This window comes from Moschus berezovskii, chromosome 1 (genome assembly GCF_049115385.1).
Source record: "Moschus berezovskii isolate FMDL1 chromosome 1, NW_MosBer_1.0, whole genome shotgun sequence".
NCBI lineage: Eukaryota > Metazoa > Chordata > Mammalia > Artiodactyla > Moschidae > Moschus > Moschus berezovskii.
Window position 1 is genome coordinate 91,117,212 of NC_142460.1, and position 23,352 is coordinate 91,140,563.

Here is a 23,352-nt window from a genome sequence, read left to right on the forward strand (position 1 = left end):
GGCTGCCAGAAGCTGGAATGGGCGTGGGTCAGATGCTCCCTGAGAGCTTCTGGAGGGAGCACAGTTCTGCTGCCACCTTGTTTTCAGTTCAGCAATACTGATTTGGGACATCTGGTCTCCAGAACTGGGAGAGAATAAATTTCTGTTGATTTAAGCAACTCAGTTTGTGTAATTTGCTACAGCAGCCACAGGAATCTAGCGCAGCTTCAGCTTTAAAAGGCCCTCAGAGACACCAATTCAGCCCTTCATGAGTACACTGTCTTTCATGCTTTCCCATAGACCTATAGTTAACTCAGCGTTTATTTTCTTTCCATTGTTTCTAATGATGTTTGGAAGTCTGGCATTTAACTCCAAAGGTGCAAAAACAGTAATTATAAACTAGATGTCATTGTGAAGTTACCATAAACTCTACTTCACTTTCTAGGGAAGAATGTTGAGACCTAACGGCCCCTCATCATGACATCCCTGCCCCCACTTGCTTTAAGCCTATTTCATCCAACTGGTCAGTGTTTCTCAAAATGGGGTCCAAGCATCACCTGCATTGAATCACCTGAGGCACTCATTAAAAATATAAAGTCCAGTACTCACCCCAAAACTCACCTCTAGGACTGAGCTGCAGAAATCTTCACTTTTAACAAACCTCCCTGGTTTCTTAGCGCACTGACTTCAAGAAACTCTACTACAGAAGAAGGGCTTCCCAGGTGGTGCTAATGATAAAGAACCTGCCAGCCAATGCAGGAGACCTAAGAGATACAGGTTCAATCCCTGGGCTGGGAAGATCCCCTGGAGGATTGTATGGCAATCCACTCCAGTAATCTTGCCTGGAGAATCCCATGGACAGAGGAGCCTGGTGGGCTACAGTCCATGTGGTCGCAAAGAGTTGGACACAACTGAAGTGACTTAGCACGCACTACAGAAGAAAGAAGTCAGAATGACCCAACAGTACGTCCCTTCGTCGCTCAGTGGTGACACCACCAATTCTGGGCCAGGACTGATTTCATGCAGGAACAGCCCCTGCCATGGCCCCTAGACTGGATGCCTGTGATGAATGCCACACTAGAAAAAGTGAGTTGTGAAAGTGTTAGTCACTCAGTAGTGTCCGAGTCTTTGCAACCTCATGGACTGTAGCCCACCAAGCTCCTCTGGCCATAGAATTCTCCAGGCAAGAATACTGGAATGGGTAGCCATTTCCTTCTCCAGGGGATTTTCCCAACCCAGGGATCAAACCCGGGTCTCCTGCACTGCAGGCAGATTCTTTACCATCTGAGCCCCCAGGAAAGCCACACTAAGGAACCAAAATAGTCCTGTCCCCTCATGTGTTCATACTGCAAAACAGCTGCAGAGGTGTCTGGAGTATGGGGCACCACACATGCTTTGGAGAACGTGAGTCACCATTAAGTAATTCTTGGTAATTTAACTTTTTAATTAAAAAGACCTTCACTAAACAATAATAGCTTACAAATGCATGTCCCCTTTGATCTTGCAATTCCACTTTTGGGAGTTTATCCTACAGATATTCATTATGCTTGTACATATGAACACGATTATTCCCTGCAGAACTGACTGTAATAGCAAAAGACTGGAAACAATCCAAATGCCATCACTGTAGAACTGATGAAATAAATTATAGCACATTCATACAATGAAAAATAATGAGGAAACTGCATGTGTATTGATATGGAAATGTCTCCAAGATAGATTGTTAAGGGGAAAGGCAAGGTGCAGAGCACATGTATAATATGCTACCTTTTGTGGGGGAAAAGGGAGCAATAAAACCGCACACTCCTATTTGCTTCTCTATTCATAACGAAATGCAGGTAGTGTACCTGAGAACAGTGGTTCTCTCTGGTGCTGCAGATGGGAACTGAGCAGATGAGAAACAAGAATGGGAGGGAGGCTTTTCATTGTATACATGATTTCACTTTGGGGTTTGGAACCATGTAAACATATTATTTATTCAAGGAATAAATAATAAAGCTTAAAATAATCATTTATTGTGGCCCTTAGAACAAGCAATCTGGCCTGGTTCTCCACACCTGCAAGTCTTGGTGTCCATGTGGTGCTCTTCAGACTGGACGCATGTTGCAGGGGCTACCACCACTGCAGTGGAAACCTGGTTAGATGTGGTTCTCCAGACCAGAATGCTCATTTCCATTATCCAAAACAGCAGGGGAGGGGACAGGTCTTCGAGTTTCTTACCAAGGAGAACCAGCTCCACAGAGGTTCTGGGATTTGGGTCCACTGCACCCTGGACAGCTCCAAAAGGGGAGGGTTCTGGGCTGCCTAGTACTGAGGACTCGGTACCTAGTACTGAGGCATCAGCTCTTCCCGGCTCACAAAGGAGGAGTGGTGGTAGCGATCCCGAGTGGCGAAGTCTGCGTTCTCCTGGGTGAGCTGAGTCATCTCCATGTTAACCCTGGTCAGGGACGGTGCCAAAATTATCTGCTCTTGGGGGGATCGCAAGCTCCTTTGGTGAGAGAAACATGGGGGACAGTCAGACGGAAAGACCAAAGTACTAACCACTGGCAGTCAATCTTCTCTAGGCCAGAGAAATGATTTGCAAAACATCATTGTGCCTATTACTTAATACGTATTAAACAAGAGAACTGCTGAAAGCTCTATGTACAACACTTCATGAATCCAAAGTATTAGAAATAAGTATCAAATAAAGAGTGACATTTCCCTTCCTTAGCAGAAATGTATAAAACTATAAAGATAATCTTCCAAATGCTGTGGTGTTGGGGCTCTATAGCTCTACTTTGCCTTTCTGTCAAATGAAATAATGGAATGGAGAGGTCAAAAAGTGGAAGCGAATAAAAAGAAAAACCTTCTCTTTAGTTCACCGGAAAGAAAGATGAATGAGGAACAGCCAAGGTTTACAGAGTAAGCAGTTATGCAGTAAAGCATAAAAGCTTTGGCACCAAGCCGGCCTGCAGGCAAAAAGTGAGCTCCAGTGTCAGAGAAAGGTCCACATAGAGTTGGAGTTGGAAGAAACTGGTAGAGAAAAATGTTAGGGATACGTGAAGAAAGTGCTGGCAGCAGAAAGACGAGCCTGGCAAACAGGATATCCAAAGAAGACAGTCACAGCTCTGTCACCAGTCAGCCTGGCAGCCTCAGGCAAACCTCTTCACCTCCTTCCACTTCTATCTCCTTACCTTCTCAACACCCTTCTAGTTGCTGCAGTGTGTTAGGTCCTGAAATCACCTTAGGCATAGATTTCCTCTTAAACCTTTACTTTGTGGGTAGTTATGTTGAATTGTTTAAATAAGGAATATATTCGATAGTTGTTAAAAAAAAAAAAGGTAGAAACCTTGTTATAAATCTGTGGAACTTAAGCAGAAAGCTTCACTGACTAGAAAAACTTGCTGTTATAGATTGGAGTTCAGATCACACGACTAAGGCTTTGCAGCCACTTGATGAGAACATATCTAAATTAGAGGGGTTGGGCTTTCTGAGAAATGAACTAACTTCTATAAAGGTTGAATGTGCAAGAAGTAAGGTTAAGAAGTGACAGAAATGCCATACCAGTCAACAAGTGTTTAAGGTCAAACCATAATATTTTTCTGAGTTCAGGGAAATAATACACTTCATTTCCTAGTCTAGAACGGCCTGAGTTCTCACCTGGGCAGTTGCTGAGACTTCAGGAAAGAAAGCTTCTCTAAGGTCAGGCTTAATTTTACATAAGTCTGGGAATTGTAGGTTTAACAGAGGAAGTAAAACACCCAAACTTCTTTGCCCCAAACACCCTACAGTGTTATTCTTCTTTGGTTTTGAAGAGCATCTGCAGTGACAGTTGTGAAAAATTCAAAATTACAAGAAAAAAAAAAAAACCACAGCAACCAATTTCTACTTTTAAATGGTCATGATTTCTAGGTCCTTTCCCCCGAACAGTCACCACAAGGTATCGCTCAGTAGCTGTGACGAGGCCAGAAGCTTGATGCTGACTCTTCGCTGAGGCCTCACCACCCACTCTGCAAGCCCACGGAGACATGAATAGTGTGAACCAGGTTCTCTTCCAACCAAAGCACTGTCATTTTCTAAGAATAATCTCCTCCTAACACATGCTTCTTTCCACATAGCACAACAGTGACCTCCGAGGTGAAATCCCAGAAATTCAGAGATCAGAAAAGAATGCTGCCCTCCCATAGTCATTGGTAGGCTTTCAAACCTACAATACCTAAAAATATCCATGTAAATTGGATAAGGCCAAATACACTCATCCACACACCAGTTGCAGCTCCAGAATCTGAAGGCAGCTTCCACACAGAATCTATTTCCACTTAACCTCTACTTGCCCTCAGGACTAGAATCAGTGCAGGTGTATTGTGACCTGAGCCACCAAGCTGGTGCCTCAGCCTGAAAGAGAGGCAGAGAGTGGCCCCAACCCTCCTACAGCGTCACACAGGACATTCAGTTCAGCTTCCAAGCAGATGGCAGGGAATCGCCCCTCTCCACACCACTCTCCCTGCCAGCCCCCTCCCTGTTGGTTGCCACGACCCCTGCTCCTGTCATCATCATTTCTCTAGCATCCAGGGTTTAGCATCCTGGTTTAGCATCCAGGTCATTCTTGGGCTGACTGGAACAGACTGGCAGTGCTTATATTGCCTTAAAACAGATTCATGGGCACTTCCCTGGTAGTCCAGTGGTTGAGAATCTGCCTACTGATGCAGAGAACACAGGTTCAATTTCCATTCCAGAGAGGTTCCACATGCTGTGGGGCAACTAAGCCCTCACAGCACAACTACTAAGCCTGTACTCTAGAGCCCTGGAGCCGTACCTATTGAGTGCCCATGTTGCAACTACTGACGCTGGTATATCTGGAGCCCATGCTCAGCAACAAGAGAAGCTGCCACAATGAGAAGCCTGTGCACCGCAGCTAGAGAGCAACCTCCACTTGCCAGAAGTAGAGAAAGCCACATGCAGCAACAAAGACCCAGTACTGCCAAAAACAATATAAATAAATAAAAATTCCCAGAGTCTTGAGGCCTCCAAAGGTGTGCAAGCATTGGCACTGGAAGCATAGAGGAGAAGGAAAGAAATTGGGGCACTCATGAAATCTTACCTTCCGTGAAAGGCTTTCTGCTATTTCTCAGGAAAGTTTGTTCTTCCCTGTCCTTGGGTATTTGAACACTGAAGTCCCACAGGAATCCTGAAGGGTCACTACTCTGTTTCTGTACTTGCTCTCTGCACTTTCACCAACAGTCATGTCAACTACCTCTGACTTGAGATGGAGGAACGGAAGTTCTGGGCCCTGAGTTTGTGTGTGAGTCAGTACTGATGCTAATGTGTCTTAGATTGTGAACTCATTAAAAGTAACTCTCTTGACTTAGATCTCTCAGCAACCAGATTCTAAAGAAGCCTCTGTTCTCGATTCCTGAGTATAAGAAAAGAGGGGCCCAGAGAAAGCTTCTGATGAGCTGAGGCAGAGGGGCTGGGTGGTGGAGGGCAGTGAGGGGCAGTCTCAGTTTCCTTGAGGTTCTCAAATGTCAGTTATTCACACCACAATTCACCCAAGCCCATGAAGCACCTTTAGCACCTCCCAGGCCATGCATCTGCCCTCATCCTGGCCCCAGGTTGGCACAGACCTGTAGGAGGGCATCAGAAGGGATCTCATCCATCTCAAAAGGCTGAAGTTGGAGGCTAAACCTGCAAGAAAGACATAGACATAAAACTTAGACTCTATGTAAGCATCTACAATCCCAGTTTCATTGGGGTAAATATATCCCCTGATACACACAAAGAAGAGCACAATTTTTCCCTCTTTTTCAGTCTAATCAAACTACTTTCATTATAATACTCTCTGACAGTAACCAGCTAAGGACTTCATACTTATAAGTAGTTTCCAAAAGTTTATTTCTAAACTCCAAAATCCCAAGAAAGAAAATGAATGTGTTAGAGAGAAAGAAGCAGATGACTTGCAAATTTCAGTCTTAGGAATTACTAATTTTTTAAAATTTTGTTTTTAGATTCAAACTGATATGTGTTAAATATATGCTATAAAATCCGCCACTAGACCATACCCTCCATGAGGACAAGAAGCACATCTTTTTCACCCAGTAAGACTCACAGTACAACAATAAGAGCATCTGGCCCTTAGGAAGTTTTCTACATGTGCCAAGTGACTCAAATAGCTCCACATGTACAAATGTTAGAGCTGAAGTCCGAGATGAGATTGTTGTTGAACTGACCAAATAGCCTGCCATCAGATACACTGTTAAGAACAGGGTTTATCAAATTTTTTAAAAGTTTTTTTTAATCCATTTCTCCTTTTATGTGATCACACAAAATGAATTATATACAACTTTAGGAAACTGAATGAAATGTAGTTTTATAAAATACTTTTCCAAATTACACATTTATACATATTCACTCCACCAGATATATTATTCAGCCATAAAATAGAACAAAATGATGCCATTTGCAGCAACATGGATAGACCTAGAGAGTGTCATACTCAATGAAGGAAGTCAGACAGACAAGGAGAAATATTGTATGACATCCCTTAAGTGTAGAATCTAAAAAGAAGTGATACAAATGAACTTACTTACAAAACAGAACAGACTCACTGACTTCGAGAATGAGCTTATGGTTGCCAGTGGGAAGGATGGGAGGAAGGGATAGTTAGGGAGTTTGGGATGGGCATGTACATACTATTATATTTAAAACAGACACCCAACAAGGACCTACTGTATAGCATAGGGAACTCTGTTCTGTGGCAGCCTGGAAAGGAGGGGTTGGGGGGGGAATGGATATATATGTATGGCTGAGTTCCTCCGCTGTTCACCTTAAACTATCACAACAGTGTTTGTTAAATGGCTAGCAGTTCAGTTCAGTTCAGTCGCTCAGTCGTGTCCGACTCTCCGCGACCCCATGAATCACAGCACGCCAGGCCTCCCTGTCCATCACCAACTCCTGGAGTTCACTCAAACTCATGTCCATCGAGTCAGTGATGCCATCCAGCCATCTCATTCTCTGTCGTCCCCTTCTCCTCCCACCCCCAATCTTTCCCAGCATCAGAGTCTTTTCCAGTGAGTCAACTCGTCGCATGAGGTGGCCAAAGTATTGGAGTTTCAGCTTTAGCATCAGTCCTTCCAATGAACACCCAGGATTGATCTCCCTTAGAATGGACTGGTTGGATCTCCTTGAGGTACAAGGGACTCTCAAGAGTCTTCTCCAACACCACAGTTCAAAAACATCAATTCTTCGGCGATCAGCTTTATTCACAGTCCAACTCTCACATCCATACATGACCATGGGAAAAACCATAGCCTTGACTAGACAGACCTTTGTTGGCAAAGTAATGTCTCTGCTTTTTAATATATTATCAAGGTTGGTCATAACTTTCCTTCCAAGGAGTAAGCGTCTTTTAATTTCATGACTGCAATCAGCATCTGCAGTGATTTTGGAGCCCAAAAAAATAAAGTCTGACACTGTTTCCACTGTTTTTCCATCTATTTCCCATGAAGTGATGGGACCAGATGCCATGATCTTTGTTTTCTGAATGTTGAGCTTCAAGCCAACCTTTTCACTCTCCTCTTTCACTTTCATCAAGAGGCTTTTGAGTTCCTCTTCACTTTCTGCCATAAGGGTAGTGTCATCTGCATATCTGAGATTATTGATATTTCTCCCGGCAATCTTGATTCCAGCTTGTGCTTCTGCCAGCCCAGCGTTCCTCATGATGTACTCTGCATATAAGTTAAATAAGCAAGGTGACAATATACAACCTTGACGCACTCCTTTTCCTATTTGGAAACAGTCTGTTGTTCCATGTACAGTTCTGACTGTTGCTTCCTGACCTGCATACAGGTTTCTCAAGAGGCAGGTCAGGTGGTCTGGGATTCCAATCTCTTTCAGGATTTTCCACAGTTTATTGTGATCCACACAGTCAAAGGCTTTGGCATAGTCAATGAAGCAGAAATAGATGCTCTTCTGGAACTCTCTTGCTTTCTCCATGATCCAGCGGATGTTGGCAATTTGATCTCTGGTGCCTCTGCCTTTTCTAAAACCTGCTTGAACATCTGGGAGTTCACGGTTCACATATTGCTGAAGTCTGGCTTGGAGAATTTTGAGCATGACTTTACTAGCGTGTGAGATGAGTGCAATTGTGCAGTAGTTTGAGCATTCTTTGGCATTGCCTTTCTTTGGGATTGGAATGAAGACTGACCTTTTCCAGTCCTGTGGCCATTGCTGAGTTTTCCAAATTTGCTGGCATATTGAGTGCAGCACTTTCACAGCATCATCTTTCAAGATTTGAAATAGCTCAACTGGAATTCCATCACCACCACTAGCTTTGTTCGTAGTGATGCTTTCTAAGGCCCACTTGACTTCACATTCCAAGATGTCTGGCTCTAGGTCAGTGATCACGTTATCGTGACTATCTTGGTCGTGAAGATCTTTTTTGTACAGTTCTTCTGTGTATTCTTGCCACCTCTTCTTAATATCTTCTGCTTCTGTTAGGTCCATACCATTTCTGTCCTTTATCGAGCCCATCTTTGCATGAAATATTCCCTTGGAATCTCTAATTTTCTTGAAGAGATCTCTTGTTTTTCCTATTCTGTTGTTTTCCTCTATTTCTTTGCATTGATCGCTGAGGAATGCTTTCTTATCTCTCCTTGCTATTCTTTGGAACTCTGCATTCAGATGCTTATATCTTTCCTTTTCTCCTTTGCTTTTCACTTCTCTTCTTTTCACAGCTATTTGTAAGGCCTCCTCAGACAGCCATTTTGCTTTTTTGCATTTCTTTTCCATGGGGATGGTCTTGGTCCCTGTCTCCTGTACAATGTCACGAACCTCCGTCCAGAGTTCATCAGGCACTCTATCTATCAGATCTAGTCCCTTAAATGTATTCCTCACTTCCACTGTATAATCATAAGGGATTAGATTTAGGTCATATCTGAATGGTCTAGCGGTTTTCCCTACTTTCTTCAAGTTATGGCTATACCCCAGTACAAAACAAAGTTTTTTTTTTTTAAAAAAAAAGGAGTCTTAGGCAAAGCTTATAAATGCTAAAAAATATGCCTGTAACAGTAAAATGAAAATATTACATGAGTAAATGAGATAAATGACAGAGGATGAGACGGTTGGATGGCATCACTGACTCAATGGACATGAGTTTGGGTAAACTCCAGGAGTTGGTGATGGACAGGGAGACCTGGCATGCTGTGGTCCATGGGGTCGCAAAGAGTCGGACACGACTGAGTGAACTGAACTGAACTGAAATGAGATAATGTAAAATTCTTAGCACAATAACTGGTAGTAGATATTTTTAAACTCTCACAAAATGAATTATATATAACTTTAGGTAACCAAATTAAATGTAATTTTATAAAATGCTTTTCCAAATTACACATATTCACTCCACCAGATATATATATATGGTTGAAAATTTATTAGATCATGTTCAATATATGATCAGGAAGTAAGGATGATTTTAAGAGGGTTACGTTAGAGTCTTGGCTAACATCAATAGTATGCAGCTGATAAGACATATTTATTGAATCTCATTTAGGGTTCTTATGGTTAGGGGGAGGACAAATTTTAAATTTGCATTAATAATCTGCAATTGCAAAGAGAAAGTCCCTAATATTTTTTTATATTGTCAGAAGGAAGAAAATAAACATTACATTAATTGGTCTTACTTATTTATGACCATTTTGATTCTAAATCATCTACATTTTAGATGTAGATTTTCCTGAAATTTGATTTCATATTTTCCTGTTAACAAATATCTGTGAAATATTTAAATTTCTTAAGATTAAACTAACTTCTAAGAAATTCAGGAGCAATCATTGATGTAATCACTATGTTAATTAAAATATATCTATCCATTAAATTGGGCTGAGAACCTGCCTGCCACTGCAGGAGATTTAAGGGACCAAGGTTCAATCCCTGAGTTAGGAAGATCCCCCCACCCAGAGAAGGAAACATCAACCCCCTACAGTATTCTTGCCTGGAGAATCCCATGGACAGGGAAGCCTGATGGGCTACAGTCCATGGGGTTACAAACAGCTGGACATGACTGAAGCAACTTAGCATGCAATGCATGCATCCGTTAAATTAGCTGATATAGGGACACTTAGCATGACTTTTTCTAAAACATTATTTTTAATGCACACATGATTCAAGTGTTTGAAGTGCATTTCTTTCAAAAATATATGTTAAACTACTCTAATTTGAAAGAATTTCTTTTTCAGTTGGCCTGGATTGTTACAGTCCATCTGATTTAGTTAGGACTTAAAACTACGTTATTTATTTTAAAAATTGAGACACTAGAATTTTGATGAAAAGGGCTCTAGAATATATCTTCCAAACAGTTTTATTATTGAGGAATAAATAACACACAATAAACAAAGTATTCAGAATATTTTCTTCCTTTCTTTATTCTTCCTGCTCTGGCACTTGGGGGTCTTGACTCCTAGAAAGAACAAACAACTCCCCTATGAGCACATTTTTGATAAATGGTGGTGGTTTAGTTGCTAAGTCATATCTGACTCTTGCAACTCCATGGACTGTAGCCTGCCCAGCCTCCTCTGTCCATGGGATTTCCCATGCAAGAGAACTAGAGTGGGTTGCCATTTCCTTCTCCAGGGGAAGATCCCTTTGACTGAACCCACATCTCCTGCATTAAGGGAGGTTTCTTTACCACTGAGCCACCATTAATTTGCCAACAAAGGTCCGTCTAGTCAAAGCTATAGTTTTTCCAGTAGTCATGTATGGATGTGAGAGTTGGTCTGTAAAGAAAGCTGAACACTGAAGAATTGATGCTTTTGAACTGTGGTGTTGGAGAAGACTCTTGAGAATCCCTTGGACTGCAAGGAGATCCAACCAGTCCATCCTAAAGGAGATCAGTCCTGGGTGTTCATTGGAAGGACTGATGTTGAAGCTGAAACTCCAATACTTTAACCAGCTGATGCGAAGAGCTGACTCATTTGAAAAGACCCTAATGCTGGGAAAGATTGAGAGCAGGAGGAGAAGGGGATGACAGAGGATGAGATGGTTGGATAGCATTACCGACTCAATGGACATGAGTTTGGGTGGACTCCGGGAGTTGGTGATGGACAGGGAGGTCTGGCATGTAGTCCATGGGGTTGCAAAGAGTCGGACACGACTGAGTGACTGAACTGAACTGAGCCACCAGGGAAGCCCCACCTTTGATACACAAACCAATTAATCCAGAGCCCACACTCCCAACCACTTCTTTTATCAAGCTCTTATACATCAAGTCAATATCCCCCTGGCTTAACTTACCCCAGGGCCAAATACTAGACAACTGGAGATGACCCCTCCAACCCAGAGCCCCTGTAATTATTCAAACTATCCAATCCTAAACTTTCTTACGTATCTGCCTTGCCCATTCTTTCCCACTAAAACTCCCCTAAGAGCACACTTTTGATATCTGGTGGTTGTAAGGGGCCATGCTCTCCCCTTGACCTCTTTTGCCTCATGACCAACTGTGGTCCTTCCCCTGTGACCCTACATGGCCCTACATGGCCCTTCTGTTCCTAGGGGTCTGTGAGTATAAACTTGTTTCTTCATTTCTGGGTCTGTGTCTTATTCTACCTGATTAAAACAAGTCCCAGGTACATTTTGGAGAAGGCACTGGTGACCCACTCCAGTACTCTTGCCTGGAAACTCCCATGGACAGAGGAGCCTGGTAGGCTGCAGTCCTTGGGGTCGCGAAGAGTCGGATACAACTGAGCGACTTCACTTTCACTTTTCACTTTCATACATTGGAGAAGGAAATGGCAACCCACTCCAGTATTCTTGCCTGGAGAATCCCAGGGACGGGGGAGCCTGGTAGGCTGCCATCTATGGTGTCACACAGAGTCGGACACGACTGACGTGACTTAGCAGCAGCAGGTACATTTTTAGAATAAAGTGTGTGTATTTAAGAATAAGATTGATTCTTTGTAGCTAGAGATGGAGAAGCTCTATGCAGTCAGCAAAAACAAGATCAGGAGCTGACTGTGGCTCAGATATGAACTCCTTATTGCAAAATTCAGACTTAAATTGAAGAAAGTACAGAAAACCACTAGGCCATTCAGGTATGACCTAAATAAAATCCCTTATGATTCTACTGTGGAAATGACAAATAGATTCAAGGGATTAGATCTGATAGAAAGGGTGCCTGAAAAACTATGGATGGAAGTGCATAACATTGTGTAGGAGGCAGTGATCAAAACCATCCCCAAGGAAAGGAAATCCAAAAAGGCAAAATGGTTGTCTAAGAAGACCTTACAAATATCTGAGAAAAGAAGAGAAGCAAAGGAGGAAAGGAAAAATATACCCATCTGAATGCAGAGTTCTAAAGAATATCAAGGAGAGATAAAAAAGCCTTCCTAAGTGAACAATGCAAAGAAATAGAGGAAAACAATAGAATGGAAAGACTAGAAATCTCTTCAAGAAAATTAGAGATATTAAGGGAACATTTCATGCAAAGATGGGCACAGTAAGGGACAGGAGCAGTATGGACCTAACAGAAGTAAAAGATAATAAGAAGCAGTGATAAGAATACATAGAAGAACTACACAAAAAAGGTCTTACTGACCCAGATAACCATGATGGTGTGATCACTCACCTAGAGCCAGACATCTTGGAGTGTGAAGTCAAGTGGGCCTCAGGAAGCACTACGAACAAAACTAATGGAGGTGATGGAATTCCAACCGAGCTATTTCAAATCCTTAAAAGATGATGCTGTTAAAGTATTACACTTAATATGCCAGCAAATTTGGAAAACTCAGCAGTGGCCATAGGACTGGAAAAGATTAGTTTTCATTTAAATCCCAAAGAAGGGCAACACCAAAGAATGTTCAAACTACCACACAATTGTACTCATTTAACATGCTAGTAAGATTATGCTCAAAGCCCTTCAAGCTAGGCTTCAAACGTACACAAGCCAAGAACTTCCAGATGTATAAGCTGGATTTAGAAAAGGCAGAGGAACCAGAGATCAAATTGCCAAGATCTACTGGATCATAGAAAAAGCAAGAGAATTCCAGAAAAAATATCTACTTTTGCTTCATTGACCAAAGCCTTTGATTGTGTGGATCACAGCAAACTGTGGAAAATTCTTCAAGAGATGGGAATACAGATCACCTTATCTGCCTCCTGAGAAACCTGAATGCAGGTCAAGAAGCAACAGTTAGAACAGGACATGGAACAACGGACTGGTTCAAAATAGAAAAAGAAGTACGTCAAGGCTGTATATTGTCACCCTGCTTATTTAACTTCTATGCAGAGGACATCATGAGAAATGCCAGGCTGGATAAAGCACAAGCTGGAATCAAGATTGCCAGGAGAAATATCAATAACCTCAGATAGGCAGATGATACCATTCTAGTAGCAGAAAGCCAAGAGGAACTAAAGAGCCTCTTGATGAAGGTGGAAAAGAGTGAAAAAGTGAGAGTTGGAAAGTTGGCTTAAAACTCAACATTCAAACAACAAAGATCATGGCATCTGGTCCCATCACTTCATGGCAAATAAATGGGGAAACAATGGAAACAGTGACAGACTTTATTTTCTTGGGCTCCAAAATCACTGTGGAGTGACTGCAGCCATGAAATTAAAAGATGCCTGCTCCTTGGAAGAAGAGCTATGACAAACCTAGATAGTGTATTAAAAAGTAGAGACATTATTCTGTCGACAAAGTTCCATATGGTCAAAACTATGGTTTTTCCAGTACTCATATACAGATGTGAGAGCCAGACAGTAAGTGCCTAAGAATTGATGCCTTAGAACTGTGGTGCTGGAGAAGACTCTTGAGAATCCCTTGGACAGGAAGGAAATCAAATCAGTCAATCCTAAAGGAAATCAACCCTGAATATTCATTGGAAGGATTAATGCTGAAGCAGAAGCTCCAACACTTTGGCCACTAAGGCAAAGAGCTGACTCATGGAAAAGACTCTGATGCTGGGGAAGATTGAAGGCAGGAGGATAAGAGGACAAAAGAGGATGAGATGGCTGGATGGCATCACCGACTCAATGGACCTGAGTTTGTGCAAACTTCAGGAAATAATGAAGGACAGGGAAGCTGGGCGTGTTGTACTGAAGCTGGGGACGCAGAGTCGGACACAATTGAGCGACTGAACAACAACAACAATATGCATTTACAGTGTACCATTTGGTGTTAATACACGTATGTTTTGTGAAATCACCACTGAACATATCCATCTCCTCCAAGTCCCCTCAAGCCACTTCATAAGACCTCCCTCCCACATACCCACACCTCCACCCCATCCAAAGGCAACCGCTGATAATGCTGTCATTATAGATTAGTTTGCATTTTTGATAATTATTCTTAAGTGGGAAACAGTGGTTACTGATTTGAGACATTTTTCTTTTATAATACAAGCATTTGATGCAGTAAACTTCCCTCTGAGCACTGAATTAGCTGCAGCCCACAATTTTGATGTTATATTTTCATTTTCATTCAGTTAAAAATACTTTTAAATTTTACTTATTTCTTCTTTGAACCATGAGTTAATTAGTTTCTTTAGTATATTTAGTGCTCTTTAGTATTCTTAGTCATTTAGTGTTATTCAGTGTTCTTTAGTTTCTAAATATTTGGGGATTTTACAGACATCTTTCTGGTATCTATTTCTAATTCACTTCCTCTTTGTTCTTGAATTGACTTAAATATTTTTAAATTTACTGAGACTTTAAAAAATTTCCTAAAATATAGTTTATTCTGGTAAATGTTTCATTCTTTTCATTTGAAAAGAATATATATTCTGCTGTTGTTATATATTCTACACTATCAATTTGGCCACATTTGATAATGTTGACAATGTTAGTCAAGTCTTCTAAAGCCCTACTGATTTTTTCTATTTGTTTTATCAATTATTGAGAGAGAGGTATTGAAATCTGAATATAATTGAGAACTTTTCTACTTATTGCAGATCTATCAGGCTTTGTTTTTTTGTATTTCAAAGCTCTGTTTTTAAGTTCATCAATATTAAGATTTATTATGTCCTCTTGGTTAATTTTCCCTTTGTCTTTATGAAATGACCCTCTTTACCCCTGTTAATATTCTTTTCTCTGAAATCTACTTTGTCTTATGTTAATATAGTCACTCCAGCTTTGTCTGATTTATCATGATACAGCTTGTCCTGTTCTTTTACTTTTTATTTATTTGTTTTCCTACATTGAAAGTAGGTATTTTGTAGACAACAACTGGATCATGCTTTTTATTCAATCTGATAATCTCAATTCAAATTGAGAATTGAAAAATTCAGTCTGACAGTGGTTTAGATCATTTAATCGGGAGTGTTTAGACCATTTAAAATTAGTGTGGCTATTGATACGGCTAGGTTTATATAAACCACCTTGCTATTTGTTTTTGGTCTGTTATCTTTTTCTCTTTTTTCTGATTTGAGTGTTTTAAATTCAATTTTATCTTCTTTATTGGCTGATTAGTTGTAATTCTTTGTTGTGTTATAGGCATAACTCATTCTATTGCACTACATTTTACTGTGCTTCTGAGTCCTGTATCTTATACATGTTGAAGGTTTGTGGCAACCATGCATTGAGAAAGTCTACCAGGGCCATTTCCCCCACAGTACTGGCTCACTTTCTGAGTCACATCATGGTAACTGTTATAATACTTCAAACCTTTTCACTATTATTAATATTATACTTCTTATGGTGATTTGTGATCAGTGATCTTCGATGTTACTGCTATGACTTGAAAGCTTAGACAATGGTTAGCATTTTTTAGCAATGAACTATTTTAATATTAAGATATGTACAATGTTTTTTAGACATAATGCTATTACACACTTAACAGATTGCTGTTTAGTATAAATATGACTTTTATATGCACTAGGGAACAAAAAAAAAGTATGTGACTTGCGTTACTGTGATATTCATTTTAATGCAGTGATCTAGAACTGAATTTGCAATATTTTCAAGGTATACTTGTCTTTTAGTAGTTGCTTAGGGTTTGTAATAACCTTTTTAACTTACCACAGTCTATCTTTAAGTGATATTTTAGTGCTTCATATATAGTATAAGAAACTTTCAATAGTATATTCCTATTTCTTCCCTCCTGGCTCTTAAGCTATTGTTGTCATCCATTTTACTTCTACATGTCTTATAAACCTCACAATTTATTATTATTTTTAATTTGTTATCATTTATGCCCATGCCATATTTTTTTCTCTTAGACTGTCAGTTTGAAAGTGGGATTTGTATCTGAGTCAGTGTTGTCATTTAACAGGTGTTCAAAACATGTGTTTTTCAATAAATGCTGAAAGAGAAGAAAGGAGGTAGTGGCAAAATGGCTGTATTGCTCACCAAGGTGAAGTCCAGGACTTGTCCGACCAATGTAGAAATATACAATGGCAGCAACACCTATGTTAACCAGGGTATAGATCCATTGGATGACAAACATGATGAGAAGGGACCCAACAGCCTGTGGAAAGAGAAGGAAGAACAAGTCAGCTCACGGCTGAAACACACACTAAGGAAGCCACAAGACAAGGGCCTTAAGTGGAGGAATTCCCTGGTGGTCCAGTGATTAGGACTCCACACTTCTACTGCAGGGGACCAGAGTTTGCTCCCTGGTCTGGGAACTAAGATCCTGCAAGCCACATTGTGTGGTCCCCTCAAAAAACAAACAAACCCTTGATAAGACTAGGGCCTTTAGAAACAATGGTCCTCTCATCAACCTCTGAATCCTATCAGTTCAGTTCAGTTCAGTTCAGTCGCTCAGTCGTGTCCGACTCTCCGCGACCCCATGAATCACAGCACGCCAGGCCTCCCTGTCCATCACCAACTCCGGAGTTCACTTAAACCCACGTCCACAGAGTCGGTGATGCCATCCAGCCATCTCATTCTCGGTCGTCCCCTTCTCCTCCCGCCCCCAACCTTTCCCAGCATCAGAGTCTTTTCCAGTGAGTCAACTCGTCGCATGAGGTGGCCAAAGTATTGCAGTTTCAGCTTTAGCATCAGTCCCTCCAATGAACATCCAGGATTGATCTCCTTTAGAATAGACTGGTTGGATCTCCTTGCAGTATAAGGGACATCCTATAGAAGTCTGAATAATTGAAGTTTACTCGTAACACAAAAAAACCTCTTTAAAGAAGATATTTGAGAAGATGTCCTTCTGAAAGTACCCTCTAATCAAAACAATCAATAAATAGATATTCTATTCCAGCTCCTTGTCCTACTCCTCTCTAAGAGAAGCAAATTAAATTATGCTAATATGGTGTACCTGGAAATTCAGTGATCCAGAATTTATCAGAGATGATTATTTAAAAAGTAAACCACTGATTAAAATAAATGGTTCATTAAACGTAATCTTGCCATGTGTTCAGTTCAGTTCAGTTCAGTCGCTCAGTCGTGTCCGACTCTTTGCGACCCCATGAATCACAGCACGCCAGTCCTCCTCATCTAAATTCTAATATAACAGGCAGTTAAAACACATTGTTCCTAATAAAGACTTTCCTCTGTCCTCCCCTCAACCCCTACCCCAATATCACAAATGTATCCACCTGAATTAAGTCTCAAGAACAGTTGAGATCAAAATGAAGTTACTCACCCCCAACAGGGAGACCCAGGGATTGCATATGTGAGTGTAGAAAGAAGTTGGTCTCCTCTGGATATCTTGTTCCTGTAGCCTGGACTTTAGGAAGAAATCTAAAACATAAATGAGCCAAAATCCTTGGTTATGATTTTGTTATCAAACCTTCTAGTGTTTTTATTAGCAAACACCTATGTGCTCCTCTTCTCCAATTTTGTAATTCAGTCTAAAAGACAATGTCCACTCACCTCAACCATTAGTTTCCTTGGCCACACCTGAGGCTTGTCTTACCAGAAAGTTCACCGCCTAAACCATGATTTCAATAAATCTGCCCTCAGTCCATCACCTCTGGTATTTTTTTTTCTCATTCACTCTGCTGTCTCCCAACCCAACTATTCATAGCCTGCAGGGGGACCTTCAGTCAACTTGCCCTAATATGTTTTTGCTTCCTACCACATACTTTCTCTTTTCATTATCCTCTTACCTAGCTTAGAGTTCATGTCCAAGACTGTTAGCAAGCACTCCCTTGGACAGATCATCTACTTCCTCACTTCGGCATCACTCACAAGTCTTATACCTTAAGTTAACTCATTCTCCGGTACTCTGATGTAATAAATTTACAACCTGTCCTCTCAAAAGAGAGCTTTCATATCCTCTCATCACCAAATCTACCAACCTGCCTTTCCATTGAGAAAGTAGATGAACAGTGCTGGCTCCTACCTAAGGCCCGTCCCTATATTTGTGCCCTGCTCATTTCACCTTTGCATCATCAATTTTTCCATCCTCTACCAAATCATCCTCATCAAATACAAATACACTGTACTTTCTTCCAACTAAAGAAAGTTTCTGGTCACCCCCTAGCTACTGTCCTATTTTTTTTTTTTGGTCTCCCTTATAGCAAAAATTCTCAGAAGAATCGCCTATGTGCTTTCTACCTCCTATTGTTTCCTCAGCCTACTTTGAGGAGAGTACACACCACTCAGCTAAAACTACTCTTCCTCAGGCTGTCAGTGACTTGAATCTTTTCAAATTCAATGGTCAACTCCTCATTTCATTTGACCTTTCTGGTAGCATCCGACACATGCGATCACTTTTTCCTGATTGAAATATATTTGTCTCCTGGTTTGTAAGATGCCTTGATCTCCTACTCTTCCTCCTATCTCACTGTCCACTACTCAGTCTCCTTTACTGGCTCGTCTCTTCCTTCTAACCCCCAGATACTTCATCCAGTCCTCAGCACTCTTCTTCACTGCAGTTAGGTATGGTCAAGTGACTAAGTTCTCACCAACAGAATGTGAACACAAGTGGTGAGTGCTAGTTCCGCAACAAAGCCTTTGAGAGGTGGGTATACCTCTTCTCTGTGCCTGAAATCTGGATATGGGAACTCAGTCTTGATTTTGTTCATGACAAGGTCCGACGGGATCAGTCCAGTTCAGTCGCTCAGTCATGTCTGACTCTTTGCAACCCCATGAACTGCACGTCAGGCCTCCCTGTCCATCACCAACTCCCGAAGTTCACCCAAACCCATGTCCATTGAGTCAGTGATGCCATCCAGCCATCTCATCCTCTGTCATCCTCTTCTCCTCCTGCCTTCACTCTTTCCCAGCATCAGGGTCTTTTCAAATGAGTCAGCTCTTCGCATCAGGTGGCCAAGGTATTGGAGTTTCAGCTTCAGCATCAGTCCTTCCAATGAATATTCAGGACTGATTTCCTTTCGGATGGACTGGTTGGATAGTGGAATCATAAAAATGGAAGGAGGCTGGGTCCCTGAATAGTGCATGGAGGAGAGCCTCCCACTGATTTGGAACACCCTTCCTGGACTATTAGTGCAAGTGAAAAATAAATTTCCATTGTGTTTGAGCCAGTGTTTTTACTTATTTGTTATAGCAGTTTCAGTTCAGTTCAGTCGCTCAGTCGTGTCCAACCCTTTGCGACCCCATGAATCACAGCACGCCCGGCCTCCTTATCCATCACCAACTCCCGGAGTTTAACCTCCCTTAATTAATATACCTCCAAGCAGGCTTTAGGTCCTTCTGCTACTTCTCTACAATCTATTCCTCACAAAGCCAGTGATCTGCTTTAAGGCTGGATCTTATCATATCACACCCCTAGCTAGAACTTTCAGTGACCGTCTGTTGTGGTCACCATGGCATGTGTGACTCTACACAGGACTGACCTCTGTGTTCCTCACTCTGCTCCTCTTCCATCCATCTCCCGTGACCCATTCCTCTCCAGTCACTCCTGGGATTCTGCTGTTCTTGCAATCTGCCAATCCAATTCCCATCTGTACCTTTACACATGCCATTTCCTCTACCTGGAACTCTTCCCTCACATCTCTGCCTGGCTCACTACTTTACATACTTCAAGTTTCCATAAAAATATCCTCTTAAAAAGATCTTTTCTGACAAAGCTATCTGAAACAGAACCACTATTCCCACCCTAGTCTCTATCCTGTTACCCCACCTTATGACTCATCATATGACTTATCACTTACTGACATCCCAGTATGTGTGTTTGCTTGTTTATTGTGCGTCTTTCCTGATAGAAGGCAACTTCAGTGACAGCAGAGACCCTCTACATCCATTCAGCACGTTCTCCATCCCTAGTCTAGAATAGTGCTTGGAAAGTAGTAAATATCCCATACATGAGGGTAAATTAATGACAAACCAACCCAGGCCCCAAAGAAGTCTGCATCCTCTCAACATGTCTGCCTTTATCATATACTTCCAACCCATTATACTTATTTTTTACACTTCCCTATCTTGAAGGCAAAGATTGTCTGTTGTAGCTCTAAATGTCAAATCTAGGCAGTTTGTGCATAGGAAGTGCTCAACAAATGTCTCCTTTTTAATTGTGGATTAAAAGAAACTCTTCCAGAAGACCTAGATAGACATTTATCCAAAGAAGACATACAGATGGCTAAGAAGCACATGAAAAAATGCTCATCATCACTAATTATTAGGGAAATGCAAATCAAAATAACAATGATGTATCACCTCATACGTCACAATGGCCATCATTCAGTTCAGTTGCTCAGTCGTGTCCGACTCCCTGCGACCCCATGAACCACTGCACGCCAGGCCTCTCTGTCCATCACCAACTCCCAGAGTTCACTCAAACTCATGTCCATCGAGTCGGTGATGCCATCCAGCCATCTCATTCTGCGTCATCCCCTTCTCCTGCCCCCAATCCCTCCCAGCATCAGAGTCTTTTCCAGTGAGTCAACTCTTCGCATGAGGTGGCCAAATTATTAGGGAAATGCAAATCTAAACAACAATGATGTATCACCTCATACATCACAATGGCCATCATTAAAAAGTCTATAAATAACAACTGCTGGAGAGGGTGTAGAGGAAAGGAAACCCTCCTACACTGTTGTGGGAATGCAAATTGGTACAGCCACAATGGAGAAAGGTATGGAGGTTCCTTAAGAATCTAAAAACAGAGTTGAATAGGATCCAGCAATCCCACTTCTGAGAATGTATCCAGACAAATCTATAATTTGAAAAGATATTTGTACCCCAATGTTCATTGCAGCACTATTTACAATAGCCAGGACTTGGGAACAACCTAAATGTCCACTGACAGATAAATGGATAAAGAATATGTGGTACATATATACAATGGAATACTACTCAGCCATTAAAAAGAATGAAATAATGCCATTTGCAGCAACATGTATGGACCTAGAGATTATCACACCAAGTGAAGTCAGTCAGACAGAGACAGACAAGTACCAAATGATACCACTTATATGTGGACTCTAAATGTGACACAAATGAACTTATCTACAAAACAGAAATAGACTCAAAGACATAGTTGCCAAGGAGGAGGTGATAAGGATGGACCAATAGTTTAGGATTAGCAGATACAAACTGTTACATATAGAATAGATAAACAACAAGGTCCTTCTGTCTAGCACAGGGACTACATTCAAATCCTGGAATAAACCATAATGGAAATTAATATGAAAAAGAATATATATATATATATATGTATAAGTGAATCATTTTGCTATACAGTAGAAGTTAATACCACATTATAAATCAACTACAACAAAATAAATTTTGGAAAACTCTGCCAAGGTTTATAACTGATTTGAATTGATGGTTCTATTTTTTTTTTTTTAAAGAAGAAGCACTGTTAGGATAGTCTCTGATTACACTGTATACTTTCAACATGCTCAATGCATGATTCATTTTTCCAATCACAAGCTTAGTAAAATATGGTTGCTCCATTGGTTATTAAGAAGAAACATGACTGGTGAAGAACTTAGATTTTTGCCTAACTGAAACAAAATGTTTGCCAAGTGTTAAATTTACTTTTTCACACTTGATCTTACACCAACTCAATTACACTGTACCCAAGGGAGCTACAGGGACAGTGATGGGAAGGGGTGTGTCTTTCACGCAAGCACAGTGCGGTTTTACACATCAGCAGTGCAAGGGGGGATTCAGTCAAGGATGCTCAATGACTCTGAAGAGGCATGACAATATAAGCAGACAATTACTCAGAATTCTGAACAGCTACGGTTTCCAAACCCTTCCAAAATGAGTGAAGGATTCCCTCCCCCCACTCTTCTCAAGGATTATGCTGAAAGAAATAAGTCTTACAGACTAGCGGCAGGAGACCGTTTTTCATGTTAGAAATACTAGAATAACAACTGGGAAGCCAACTTTATCAAGATTTAGTCACAAAACAAACAGGTAAGCACAGTGTGTGTAGTCACTCAGTCATGTCCGACTGTTTGCAACCCCATGGACTGTACTCCAGGGTCCTCTGTCCATGGGGATCCTCCAGGCAAGAACACTAGAGTGGGTTGCCATGCCTTCCTCCAAGGGATCTTCCCAACCCAGGGATTGAACCCAGGTCTCCTGCAGCTGCAGGGGGATTCTTTACCATCTGAGCCACCAGGGAAACCCTAGAATACTTGAGTGGGTAGCCTATCCCTTCTCCAGGGAAACTTCCTGATCCAGGAATCGAACCAGGGTCTCCAGCATTGAAGGCAGATTCTTTACCAGCTGAGCAACCAGGAAAGCATGTATTCAGCTCAGTTCAGTTCAGTTCAGTCGCTCAGTCGTGTCCAACTCTTTGCGACCCCATGAATCACAGCACGCCAGGTCTCCCTGTCCATCACCAACTCCTGGAGTTCACTCAAACTCATGTCCATCGAGTCAGTGATGCCATCCAGCCATCTCATTCTCTGTTGTCCCCTTCTCCTCCCACCCCCAATCCGTCCCAGCATCAGAGTCTTTTCCAGTGAGTCAACTCATCGCATGAGGTGGCCAAAGTATTGGAGTTTCAGCTTCATCATCAGTCCTTCCAAAGAACACCCAGGATTGATCTCCTTTAGAATGGACTGGTTGGATCTCCTTGCAGTCCAAGGGACTCTCAAGAGTCTTCTCCAGCACCACAGTTTAAAAGCATCAATTCTTCGGCAATCAGCTTTCTTCACAGTCCAACTCTCACATCCATATATGACCACGGGAAAAACCATAGCCTTGACTAGGCGGACCTTGGTTGGCAAAGTAATGTCTCTGCTTTTTAATACGCTATCTAGGTTGGTCATAACTTTCCTTCCAAGGAGTAAGCGTCTTTTAATTTCCTGGCTGCAATCAGCACCTGCAGTGATTTTGGTTAGGCATGTTAAAAATATAAAATATAATAAACATAATATATAATGTTAAATTGTCTTTTAAAATGTAGCAGTATATCTAACAAGTTCCGTTTTCACAAAACCCATGCAGATATGAAGACTTTAATCATGAAAGGGAAAACAATTATGTCAATTTTTTAAACCACAAATTTAAATAATTTTATAGAAATTATTT

At 41.3% G+C, this 23,352-nt stretch overlaps 1 protein-coding gene across 5 annotated transcripts in view; it reads right to left on the reverse strand.

Moving 5' to 3' along the window:
* Positions 1-1,275: 1,275 nt before the first annotated feature.
* The window catches only part of SLC12A8 (solute carrier family 12 member 8), a 149,717-nt gene continuing 127,640 nt past the window's right edge, over positions 1,276-23,352 (reverse strand). For 4 of the 5 annotated variants that reach the window (XM_055397487.2, XM_055397568.2, XM_088837697.1 and 1 more), the window contains 4 exons: positions 17,540-17,637; positions 16,294-16,411; positions 5,586-5,646; positions 1,276-2,467 (listed from right to left, as the gene is read on the reverse strand). In XM_055397487.2, the coding sequence (XP_055253462.2) occupies positions 2,305-2,467; positions 5,586-5,646; positions 16,294-16,411; positions 17,540-17,637 (440 nt within the window). In that variant the 3' untranslated portion in view covers positions 1,276-2,304. Of the gene's footprint in view, positions 2,468-5,585; positions 5,647-16,293; positions 16,412-17,539; positions 17,638-21,374; positions 23,144-23,352 lie in introns of those variants that run through there. The other variant, XM_088837696.1, reaches the window with a different exon arrangement.